Here is a 13306-nt window from a genome sequence, read left to right as displayed (position 1 = left end):
CCTTGAGGGGCACTTGGGGGATTTGTAACAAGCAAACAAACTAGCAACATACATTTAAAAATATGAAAAAAGCACTTGAACAAAAGAGGGACCACAGCATGGAGGTGTCTTTGTGTATCTGACCGAAAGAATCAATGCCTTAGATGGCACGGAGCTCATAGATTATTTAGTGTGACTCTCTTTAGCTCAAGAGGCAGAGTGGCATGCCTGTGATCACGTAGCTAACAAGTTCAACCCTCGAACTCACACCTCCCGACGCTTAAAACGTCTCCCTGCCCCTGGATAGTTTAGTCTCTTTCATGAGACGGGAATCGAAAAAGACAGGAAATCAACTGACTTGTCCTGTCTCCTCTCCTCCCCATCCCCAGGTCCTCCCAAAGGCCAGGGAAAAGCTCTTCTCACTGTCAGTGATAGTCACTCAGTCATGCCTGACTCTTTGCAACCCCGTGGACTGTAGCCAACCAGGCTCCTCTGTCCACGGGCTTATCCAGGCAAGAATACTGGAGTGGGTTGACATTTCCTTCTCCAGGGCATCTTCCCAAGCCAGGGATCGAACACAGCTCTCCCACACTGCAGGCAGACTCTTTACCCACTAAGCCTCCAGGGAAGCCCTGTCAGTAATCAGAAAGAAGAAAGCTTTGAATGCAAACCAGGTAGTAGAAGGAAGCAGCAAATACTCTTAGTTTAGGGAGGTCAGGACAGTTGGGGTCCAAGCTTTCTGTAGCAGGGGCTAGGGACACAAATAACCTGCGGGCAGCATGTTCGTCTTTAGAGTGAGATCAGTCAGTGCTGAGCGGAATAGCAGACATTGTTGGCATTTCAAGTCCCTGGTCCGAGTGAAGCATCCTGAGGGTTTTTCCCCTAACCACCCCATGTGTTCACGTTTCCCTCAGCTGAGGAGCGGAGACAGCGGGCAGAGGAGAAAAGCCTGGCCATCAGCAGGTGCTGAAGCGTGTAGAGAGACCGACCACGAGGGGCCCACTGTGCAGTGTCTGCTCGCTGCCACCAGAGGCTGATCTGCCCGGGCTGGGCTCCGCGTCCTTCTCATCACGCTAAATGGGGTCTGGGAAGCTTGGTCTTCTGGTTTGTCAAGATAAACCAAAAATCCAGCTTTTTATATAAAATCTCCTAACTTTAAAATGTAGGCACTAAAGTAAGCAAACATTAAGTCTCCGTGTCAGCCAAACAAAAGCTGCCTGCGGGGCTGTGTGTGGGCAGCGGTTGGCCAAACACACCGGGGCTTGATCCCTGCTGTCGGGGGCAGTCAGGCAGGAAGGACAGAGTCCAGGGTAGGGAAGGGCCCAGGGGGGCGCAGGAGGTGGACTCGGGGGCCTCGGTGTACCACCCGGGGGCCTGGAGAGCGTCTGCATAGGCTGTCCCACCGGCCCGACGTCCAGAGGCCTGCGGTGTGCCCCTTGGGTGCAGCGGGGGATAGGGAGAATGAGGAAGGGGCATCTTCCCTTGCCCAGCCCGCTTTTGACTTGGAAACTATGATCTGAACCCTTTGGTGCAGCTAGCGATTCTCAGCAAGAACTATTGTACTCCTTATACACACACACCCCATACACTCACTCCACACTCACCACACATACCCTAGTCACCACATCACACCCCCCACCCCCACCACACTTACCACACACACCGCACACCATGTGCATCACACACACCACTCACCACCCCCACCACACTCCACACACACCACCCACTTCACACACTCCATAACCACCACACCTTTGCTCACAGGGCTGTTTAGAGGTGGCCCGAGCCAGTTTTCACAATGCTTCCTCTTCCTGCTGACTTCCCTGCAGATTCCTAATTCTTCTGGCCTGGCGAGGACCACCCCCGAGGCTTCAGGGGCACATCTAATTCCAGGTGACTCTGCCCAGAGGTGTGACATCGCACACCAGTGGGTATATTGCTGCTTTTGGTTTACCTAACATTAAGATTGTCCGCGAAACAAAGAAATAATGTTACTTTTATTTTCACTACTATTTTATTGACATATTGAATAGAAAGTCTTATTGAAAAGAAGGAATGCATGTCGGGTTTAATATAAGTGGTAGTCACCATGGCTATTAGTTAAATTCATTTTGATACATAATAGTAGGTGCTTCCAAGAAAAAATGATTACACTAAAAAAAAAAAAAACCTACCTCAGCATAAAGATATTACTCTTTGAAAATTATAGTGTTCTAATGTAGCTGGTTAGAGACCATCTTTAAAAGGGACCAAGGTCACAGGTAAGAGACTTAGTAACTTTTCTGGGTGTTATGGCCACAGGCTATACTTCTAAAATTACCAGTAGATTTAGGTGGACAGATCGCCTTAATCCAAGCATTAGTTTTAACACGAATGATAAAACAGCTGGATAGCATATCCCCTTATATGGTAAATAGGAACTACGTACCATCGTCTGTGATGTATTCTGCCAGCAATACTGAGCTAGATTATAGTTGTACCTTCCAACTTACAGGAAATACAGGAAACAGGGAAAAGCTAACTGATACCAGAAGCAAGTAACCAGACAAATCCTAAAAATGAGACGTTCTTGGGGGATACTGATCTATTCCTTTCAAGAAGTCAGTGACAAGAAAGAAATTAAAAGATTTAAAAGGCACAGCTCTATGGGTTGAATCCTACTTTAGACAAGCAACTTCTTAAGTTAGGCTATTCTTGAGATAGGTAAACTTCAATATGAAATTAATGATTCTTTTAAGTATGATCATAGCATTTTAGAACTTTTTTAATGTAAGAAAAGATTTCTTTAAGATGCATACTGAAAATTACATGTGCACACACCGAGTTGGAAATATTGGGAGGGGCTGAGCAAGAATACAAATTTGTCCTCATTTTAGACAAATAACCAAACTTTGTGGTTTGAGTTAATTAATCAACAAATATTAATTAAACCATGACCACATACTCAACTCTATTAGAAGCCACTGGGGATGGAACAGAGGGTATGCTGTAGTTTAGCTGAGGAAATAAAATTCACAGAATAAAGCAATAGAGAACAATTATGTTCTAAGCTGTATATCAGAGGCTGAAAACTCCACAGACTCTCAGAGTCAGGAGCTGAGGGAGGGAGGGCTGTGTGTTCTGTGATGACGTCATGAGGAGGGGGTGTGAGCAGAGCGCTGAAGGATGAGAGTAACTGAGGGCTCTCTGTGCGCTCACCTGGGTGTGCCCGCATGTGTGCCCTGCATGCTCACACACATGAACGTGTGAGATAGAAAGCTCAACAGGTCTTCAAACGTCCACTTGCTGGAATTAGCTGGAACGTTTTGTCTTGCTACACATTTGAAAGTAAAATTTCTCTGCTTTCTTCTGCAGTGACTTTCTTAGGATTATCATGCTATATAAATTTTATCCTTCCCCACACTTGAGACCGTCATTGCCTCCCAGTTTAGCCGTGATGAGCCTTAAGCTTCATGCGCACGTAGCAAAGCTTGGCCTTTGCTGTGTTTGTGTATGGTCAGAAGGAGGCTTGCTGGGGAAAGTGTTCTGTGTGACATTTTTCATAATTTAAAACTGAATTCAAATCTAAATGCATCTTTCCAAGATCAGTACTGTTATTTACCCAGCACACTAAATGAACTAAATCAAGTTAAATAATGAATTCAGTCAACAGTGTTCTCAATAAAATGAAGAACAGTGACTTGCCCTTTGAGTCCACCATCCCATTAGGGACTAAGGCTGGGAATTCTTGATTTTCATCACAGTGTATTCCTGCAAATCCTGTCCTAAAGCAGCAATAGAGCCGATTACATTTTCCCAAAGGAACAAAATTGCAGCGAGAATTTGTGTGGTTTAAAACTTGTTAAAGGTCCAGTATTTAGTCTCTAAGGTATGAGGTCTTCAAAGGTCATGAGTCATAACCTCTGGCTATTAACCAAGAAACTAAACTCCAGAGAGGGCAAATGTCTCACCTAAGGCTGGTCAAGAACCCAAGATTTCTAGTGCCCTAGTTTCTACTTCGTCATGTTGCCTCCCTTTAAAAATCCAGCAAAATGTGCAGAAAAGTGATAAATATGTAGGTCATACCAGGAGCCTCCATGTTCCCTGATGTGTGCAGGATGCACATAAAAATACAATTTTGTGGAATAAAATTTTATACCTATTGAAAACAAATGCATGATCACGTTGAACATGACTTAAACACCCAAAATACATAATTGTGATTTGTTTTGAAGTTTAGAATTGCTTTTGAGAGTGATTCGAGTGGAATAAGTCTAAAAACACAGTCCAGGCTATTTGAAAAAATTCTGTCATTTCTGTTCACTATGGTTCTCTGCTCAGAACAGAGCAGATCTGGGCACTTGGCAGGAAAGGAAACTGTACAATACAGGAGGGTAATGAAAGGAACCATTTTCGGGAGGCGGGATCAAGGGCACAGGGAAGGAGAGACTGGGCGTGAAGGAGAAGGGCTAGTTTGTGTGCACAGGATGGTGAGTGCCTCGAGGAAGGAACAGCAGTTTGGAGAGTTCAGCAAAGATCCAGAAGACTAACAGAGCAGGTCTGCAGAGGCCCCGAGAGCGTGCACGTGGTCCCCCTGCCACGTCTGAACACGGATGGGTTATTAACGTCAAGACACGCCTTACTTCTTCTTGCTGGGAAATTCACAATTCTGTTCCCAACAGAACCATCTTTCTAGTCTACATTCACATCCACCACCCACCAGGCAGCAAAGTCAAGGTCATCCAGTCCTTCAAATAGACCCCACTCTTCTCATGGTGTGATACCACTTTGGGAGATTTTTTTCAGTGTCCGGTTGCCATGGACAATTGGACCCATCTATAGGGATTTGGATTTAGACAAGAGTTCTGGGATAAAAGGCTGGCCGATGTGCTTCTTTCCTTTTCTTCTTCTTTTTTGTCCTCCATTTCCCGCTGATATTTCGGAAGACGTGTGAAATGAACAAGAATGCACAGGAGTACTAAAAGACGGCTGAGGTGCTTTCATTGACTGGACTGGTGGGGGTGGCTGAAAGGTACAGGACAGACGAGATCGGGTTTACGGTCAGACCTAACAGAGCAATGGGAGTTGTGGTTCCGTGCAGGAGAATTGTGACCACCAAAGAAATTACATTTTTTCCCAGCAAACCCCTACAATGCTCCTAAGATTCTGTGTGAGGGAGATGAGTGAAGGCTGGAGGAGCTGCTGCTGTGGTTGTCCATGACAACAGTGGCTTCCGTAGCCTGTCCTCACGGGTGTGATCATTTTGACACACGAAACACTAGAGTGTGCACTGGATCAGGGAACTAGGGCAGTGCCTGCAATCACTTCCGGCCACCATGAAGGCAGGGGTGTCCCAAAGGTAGAGGACGAGCTGTTCTCACACCTTAGAACATAAGATGTAAATAAAAGTGACTGGGGCCAGACTTCCTGTAATGAGAAACTGCTTTAACTGTCAGGTGAATAAGCAACTTAAAAACTCCAAATATTTGAGTCAAATGACCACAAAAAAAGCATCAAAAATCAGCAAACTTAACCCCTGAAGAAAAACTGTTAATGTAAACAATAGAAGGAGACTTTAAAGTAACTACAACTGTTATCCTTAAGATAGTCCAGAGGGTGTGACATCCAAAAGAATTATAGAGTTCTTAGAAAACAAATACATGATTTATCTACAAACAAACCAATGCCCTACCTGGGTAGGTGAGCTAAATAGAAGAAGACATCATGACGGTAAAGCAAATGAGTCAGCTACAACATCAAGCTGACAATGTAAAGAGTTTAAATAAAAAGTATGAGAGAAGAGTTAATAAGACATCTAGGAATACCAAGATCCTTCTATTAGAAATTTCAAAAAGAAAGGGGAAGGAGAATGGAAGATAGGAAATAATAAAAGAAGGAAGACAGGAATATTTGTATGAGTTGAAGAAAGACATTATTCACTGAGTGCCAAGACAAGGAGAGATTCAGAAAGGCCAACACATTCAAAACTTCCTATACAAATGGCTTGGAGATGGAGTCCTCTGAAATGAAATGGATCAGGAAAAACAGGATTAGAAAAGTGAGAAAATTTAAGATTAAAAAAAATGGTGAACCAAGAAATGAATAATACAATTAATTGTTTATAATGGGGTTGGGCTTCCCTTGTAGCTCAGTAGGTAAAGAATCTGCCTGCCGTGCAGGAGACCTGGGTTCTATCCCTGGGTGGGGAAGATCCCCTGGAGAAGGGAATGGCAACCCACTCCAGTATTCTTGCCTAGAGAATCCCATGGACAGAGGAGCCTGGCAGGCTGCAGTCAATGGGGTCACAAGAGTTGGTTGGACACGACTTAGTGACTAAACCACCACCAATGGGGTCGTGGATAAAACGTGTTGTCAAGACATTTTTCATAAGAAAGAGACACATAATATAGAAAATGAAAAATGAGCTAAATTCTGGCTGATTTAGAGGAAACATAAAAGGTGATAAGGAAAGGGGGGAGGTGAAAGTGATTTAGTATCTGGTTTTGCTTAGAGTGTAGTGGACAGGTTCTCAACACTGGTAAAAAAAACAAGTTCAAATATGTTTATTAATAGATTACTAGGAAAGGGTGCATACCTTTCAATCATTAGAGAAGAAGAAGTGACAGAAATTCAGTCAAGGCTAAAGAAGCCAAAAAAAAAAGAATAAGAAAATATCATACAGAAAACACAAACAAAATGGCATAAATCAGGTTCAACATAGTGGTGGTAAGAATTTGCGTGAAAAGGTTAAATAATTAAATTGGATTTTTTAAGTGCCAGCTGCAAAGAGTTTATAAGAAACATGCTCTGCACAAAATAATCCAGAGAAGGATTTGGATTTTAGAACTGGGAAAGGAGAACAGCTATTTCAAGCTAAAATCCAGGATTTGGCATCTGTGAGAGAAAAATCTGTGAGCCTCTCCCTTGGGTCTCAGAGACGGGGTGGGGTGGGGGGGATGAGCGCTCTCAGAGGGCAGGACCAGGCAAACGGAATGGGAAGGGTCTTGGTGATGGGTTTTTTTGGGGGGAGGTTGGGATTTGACACCAAAGCAAAGGCAGTAAAAGCGCAATGAACAAGCGGGACTGCACAGCAAAGGGAACCATCAGTATGAAAGGCAACCTACAGAAGGGGAGGAGATGTTCGCAAAACAGACATTCAGTAAGAGGCTTCTATTCAAAATATGCAAGGACCATCTCAGCGGCAAAAACCCAAACAACCCAGTTTAAAAATGGGTCAAGGATCTGAAGAGATACGTTTCCGAAGACGGCAATCTGATGGCCAGCACGTAGATGAGAGGTGCTCAGCATCAGGGGAACGCAAATCAAAACCACAGCGAGGGGCTTCCCTGCTGGTCGAGTGGTTAAGATTCCACCTTGCAATGCAGGGGAGGTGGGTTTGATCCCTGGTCAGGGAACAAAGATTCCGCATACCACAGGCAACTACTGGGCCTGTGACCACAACTGGAGGGTCCGTGCGCTGCAGTGAAAGACCTCACATGAGCAACGAAGACCCTGCATGCCACGACTAAGACCCAGCGCAGCCAAATAAATAACAACAAAAAAAAAAACCCACCACCTGGAGGGATCACCTTGTGCTTATTAGGATGGTTGTCATAAGCAAGACAAGAGACAACAAATGTGGACGGGAATGTGGAGAATACATTCCAGCAACCCCACTCCTGGAAACGAAATAATTCTCTCAAAGTGATATCTGTACCCTCATGTTCACTGCAGCATTACTGACAACACTCAAGACATGGAACAACTTACTTGTCTGTCTGTCCACAGATTAATGGATAAAGCCAATGTGATATATACGTAATGGAATGCAATTCATAAAAAGAAGGAAATCCTGTCATGTGCAACAATATAGATGAACCCAGAGGACATGTTGCTTTGAAATAAGGCAGACAGGGAAAGACAATACTGCATGATCTCATTCATACGTGGAATCTAGGGGAAAAAAAAAAAACTTGAACTCTTGGAAACAGAGAGAGGGAAGTGGTTGCCAGGGGCTGGGGGGTGGGGAAATGGGGAGAGGTTGGTAAAAGGCCACACACTTTGGGTTACAAGATGAATAAGGTCAGAGGATCTAATATAAAATATGGTGACCACTGTTGATAACACTGCTTTGTATAACTGAAATTTGCTAAGAGAGTAGAACTGAAGTGTTCTCAGAGGAAGAAGCAGCAAGCAGAGAGGGGAGGGAGAGAGAAAAAACTGGGTGAGCAGCCCAGAGGATGCTGCTGATATGGGTTAGATTAGATGAGGGGACATAAAAAAACCATTATCAGAGCACGTTCAGAATTTCAGTTTTCTAGGAAAAGAGAATGGGTATAATAACTGCCCTCCTGGCAGCCGATGACACTGTTTCTACTGCAAGTTATTTTGCTATGGCCTTACAGCAAGTCCTACTCCACAGCAGCCTCTGGCGTGACCACCTGAACACCGTCGTGAGCCTATGAAGGAGCCACGAGGAACCCGGCTTAAAGGTGGCCCACATTCGAGCCAGACCACGCAGAACGAATGCCAGGTTTGGGGGACTTGAGTCACCAGTCTTCCTGGAGTCTTAGTAATGACAGGTGTGCCGTGCCTGGGGTTGCCCTGGTACCCGTGTGATGCCCCAAACAGCTCACCCGCAGGGCAGGCGCATGGCTACAGAAGCAATGGCCACAATGCCAGTGCCAGCTGGCAGCCGGGCAAAACCACCAAGGACACCAGCCCATGCTGGAGTCTTCCCTTTTCTGGAGTTCTTGGCGAAACACAGCAACCGCCCTTGTGTGTCACAGGCTCGTGATCTCAGGCCCAGACTCACAATTTCTCCTTGAATGTCTGCGGAGGCCAAAGCCGGGGTCCGGGGGAGGATCTGCTTAATTGACACCCAACTCGCTGTCATGGCAACCGAGGTTCAGCCTCTCTGAGGACGACACAAGACACTGTCCACCCTCGGGGCCTCCTGACGAGCACGTGGGTTTGCATGCTGTATACACATGGGGACTGGATGTCAGCTCTAAGGTGTGATTCTGTCTTTAGGGGCGTGTGTTAGATCGCTCTGGATTCCTGCTCCTAATGGTAACTGTGTAGCCACATCTTCAAAGCAGGGGTGAAAATCAGAACCGAGCCGGTGACAGATGCGATCAGAAAGAGCCACAGGAAGATCCGGTCGAGAACTTGAGCTGCGAACTTCCAGTCTTGCACCACCTGCGGAAGAGAAAAGGACACCTTCCATTCAGGATGCTGCACGGCTGTTCTGAGTTCAGGGACTTCAAAGGAATCCTATTCGGATCACAGCCCTGCAGTTTTCCAAACGCACCTGACACCTCCCCCGAGACATCGACTTCCTGGGACCTCATGGTTGGTGCCCAAGAAAACGGCGTGTAGCTCAAGTTCAGGGAAACGCTTTCATCAACATCAAGGAGGTAAAATAGAAATAACAGAATCACTGATGCAGTTGTAAATGGTACTGACTAAAACGGAAAAAGCCTGATTTTTACCCAAATAAAAAGCCAGCATCTCCTACTGCAATGCTTCCTGTTATGGCATAGGAAATATAGCACAGATTTATAAATTAAGGATTTTGGGGGTCACTTATTTCAGTGGCCTCTTTTCCCCCACTCCACAGCTGGGTAGGGCTATGGGGGACACTCCTGGAGGAGATGACAGGAAGTGGTGAGGGACAGAGGAGACCCAGTCCCTCTGGAGGAAGGGAGGTTGGGAGACTGGTCTGCAGCCTGGGAGGGCCAGGTCAGACCAGGACAAGCTGCGGGCTGGGGGAGTCTCAGAGACCAGGCCAGAGGTCTTTCAAGGGAAAATAAAGGTCCCATTTCTACTACCTGGGGATTTGGTAAAGACAGTGCTGAGCAGGATGCCTGCTGTTCTAGAAGGAACATAGATGCTGATGTAGAACTTGAAAATATTGTGCACGTAGAGGTTTAGAAATAAAGCCTTAGGGAAAACCACAAAGAAGGTGAAAATGTTAAGTGTCAAATAACATATGGAAGAAGGCAATGGCTACCCACTCCAGTACTCTTGCCTGGAAAATTCCATGGACAGAGGAGCCTGGTAGGCTGCAGTCCATGGGGTCGCTAAGAGTCGGACATGACTGAGTGACTTCACTTTCATTTTCACTTTCATGCATTGGAGAAGGAAATGGCAACCCACTCCAGTGTTCTTGCCTGGAGAATCCCAGGGACCGGGGAGCCTGGTGGGCTGACATCTATGGTGTCTCACAGAGTTGGACACAACTGAAGCGACTTAGCAGCAGCAGCAAATAACATATATTAACGCATATATATGGAATCTAGAAAGACGGTACTGACGAACCTATTTGCAGGGCAGCAATGGAGACCTCTCTGGTGGCTCAGCTGGTAAAGAATCTACCTGCAACGCGGGAGACCTGGGTTCAATCCCTGGGTTGGGAAGATCCGCTGGAGATAGGAAAGGCTACCCACTACAGTATTCTGGCCTGGAGAATTCCATGGGCTCTATAGTCCATGGGGTCGCAGAGTCAGACACGACTGAGCGACTTTCACTTCACTTTAATGGAGACGCAGACACAGAGATCAGACTTGTGGACACAGTGGGGAAGGAGAGGGTGGGATGAGTTGAGAGAGTAGCATTGAGACATATACACTACCATATGTATAATTAGAAAGCCAGTGGAAATTTACCGTATGATGCAGGAGCTCAAATCTGGAGCTCTGTGACAACGTAGAGAAGTGGGATGGGGTGGGAGGTAGGAGGGAGTTTCACATACATATACCTGCAGCTGATTCATGTTGATATATGGCAGAAACCACCACAATATTGTAAAGCAATTATCCTCCAATTAAAAATAAACACATTTAATTTTAAAAAGTGTCAACCTTAAGTGGGGGATTATTAGTGATGTGAATCGTCTTAAATGTTTCATATTTTCCAAATTCCTTATGCCAACAACGTGTTATTTTTATAGTTTTTTAAAAGCTACTTTTGATTTTAAAAATTTAAAAAATACTTTAGTCTTGATGTGACCCATTATTAAAGTCTTTTTGAATTTGTTACGACGTTGCTTTGGTGTTTATTTATATATTTATTTTGGCCACAAGGCATGTGGGATCTTAGCTGTCTGACCAGGGATCAAACCCACATTCCCTGCTTTGGAAAGCTTAACCACTGTATTACCAGGGAAGTCTATAAAAAACCATTTAAATCTTTGTGTTAGAATTTCTAAAAGATGTAAATAAAGAAATAGAAAACCTTAAGAATAGCTGAAATGCTTGTTCCATAGCAGCATTTCTTTCCCCAGTGCTTTAAAAAAAATTTTTAAGTGGATTTAAAAAACAACAAATTATAAGAGAGAGGAGGTACTAGGCAGTGCCCATATGAAATACAGAAGCTGTTTCTTGAAAAACCTATTCTTTCTTAAGTGTGTTTATGGCATTAGGCTGTTGGCACTAATTTTCACTGATTTTAGAGTAAAATAATAGAACTGTATAAACTGGTATAAATATTAACTCTTTTTAAGCAACAGACTACCGTTTGTGCTGAGTATTTACATGTCAAATAATATTTTCCTTCCGCAGGGGAAGGACCATTTAGAGGAGGGAGAGATGGAGAGAAGAAAGATGAGATTAATGTTTATTGTCTGCACATCATGAGACCGTGTGTGCTGGGCACATAATACATATTTTGTACTTGATGTCTGTAATTCCTCCCTTCAAGGGAGAGTTCAGAAAACAAGGTCAGGTTAAGCAGCTTTTCTCAAGCGAGTGGAACATGGGTAGCATCTGCAAGCAGAACTGTTTTGAGTCTTAAATCCATATCCTTTCCACATCTTAAAAACTAAATCTGTGAACTAAATACTTGCTGTTACATCATGTTTTGTATTAATATAAAGCTTGACTCTTTCTGTTTTCTGATTTCCAAATATCCTGAATAGAGCTATCCATCATCCCATAAAAAAATGAGAGATAAATGACCAGAGACCTGGACAAACAACTTCAATGTAGAATTGAATTATTTAAATAGACTCACATCTAATGAGAAGGAGCTGTGCTTAATCTAGAGTTGCTTCTCTTTTGCTCATTCTGTTTTTGTGAAGGTCTCCCTGAAAATTCATACTGAAGTCCCTATTCTGTGTCAGGGCTTGTGTGAAGTTATATGCATGTCAAGCAGGTAGCTGATAAGGTCATGTTTGAAACAGGGACCCTATTTGTTGCAAACAGACATTAAAAATCTCAGTCGGGGCTCACAACAGCTCCCTCACCTGGCTGATGAAATGCTCCTTCTTCACGTGGCTGGAAATGTATCTGATGGAATCCGCCGCCTTTTCCAGGAAAGCAACCAGAACTTTTTCTCCATCACTCATCTGCTTTTGTTTCCTTCTTTCGAGGACTTGACCTCTCAGGGTGGGTTTCCTCTCCTCTTTACCTGGGAGAGAGTAGCGATCCACGTGGTCCTTCATGCAGAGTAACTTAGGAAGGGTTTGCAGAAAGAGCCGCTTAACCCAGGGGGCCATGGGGTGGTAGGTTGAGGAAGATCTGTGGTGGACGTTGATGACAAACACGGTGACGATGATGGACAGGGTGACGAAGACCATGATGAACAGGAGGTACTCCCCGATGAGCGGGATGACCTTGGAGGAAGACGGGATGATCTCCTCAATCACCAGGAGGAAGACCGTGAGGGAAACCAGGACAGAGGTGGATAAGGAGAGCTTCTCGCCCTCGTCGGAAGGCAAGTAGAAGACCAGCACGGTCAGGAAGGACAGCCCCAGACACGGGACGATGAGGAAGAGCGTGTAGAACAGGGGCAGGCGGCGCAGCACGAAGGAGTAGCTGATGAACGGGTACCAGTAGGCGCCGTGCCTCCGGCCCCCGGCCGTGCCCTTGGCGTTCAGGATCTCCCACTCTCCGTTGTCGAAGAAGTCCTTCCGGTCCACGTTCTCGTCTGTGAGGACGAGGTCCACCATGGTCCCGTCGTAAGTCCAGGACCCGAACTTCATGGAGCAGTTCTGCCGGTCGAACGGGAAGAACGTGACGTCCATGGTACAGGAGCTCTTGTAGCTGGCGGGAGGCGTCCACGCCACGGTCCCGTCCGACCTGACCACAGCCTTGGTCATGAGCGAGCCTTCGAACCGGCCGTCGGCGCTGTGGAAAGACGGTTCGCTCGCGGTTAGTCTAGGTTAGTCTAACACAGATTAGCAGTCTCCCCCTGCGCCCCCCCCCCCCCCACCCCACCACTGTTCTATTTGTATTTTATTCCTTTCCTATCACAGCATCAAACAAGATTTCCGAAAGGAACAATTCTCTCATCAAGGTTGTACCTTTCTCTTAATTATTTTGGCACAATCAGGCTTTTCTATTTC

The 13306-nt window shown here is 45.3% G+C and overlaps 1 protein-coding gene across 1 annotated transcript in view; it reads right to left on the bottom strand.

The window, feature by feature from the left end:
* Positions 1 to 1991: 1991 nt before the first annotated feature.
* CHRNB3 (cholinergic receptor nicotinic beta 3 subunit) overlaps positions 1992 to 13306 on the bottom strand; it is a 35542-nt gene continuing 24227 nt past the window's right edge. The window contains exons 5-6 of the mRNA XM_070781497.1: positions 12206 to 13088; positions 1992 to 9159 (exon numbers count right to left, since the gene is read on the bottom strand). Of these exons, the coding sequence (XP_070637598.1) occupies positions 9025 to 9159; positions 12206 to 13088 (1018 nt within the window). The 3' untranslated portion in view covers positions 1992 to 9024. The remainder of the gene's footprint in view (positions 9160 to 12205; positions 13089 to 13306) is intronic.

This window comes from Bos indicus, chromosome 27 (genome assembly GCF_029378745.1).
Source record: "Bos indicus isolate NIAB-ARS_2022 breed Sahiwal x Tharparkar chromosome 27, NIAB-ARS_B.indTharparkar_mat_pri_1.0, whole genome shotgun sequence".
Lineage (NCBI taxonomy): Eukaryota > Metazoa > Chordata > Mammalia > Artiodactyla > Bovidae > Bos > Bos indicus.
Note: the sequence above shows the minus strand (reverse complement) of the source record. Positions and strands in the feature narration are given on the sequence as shown.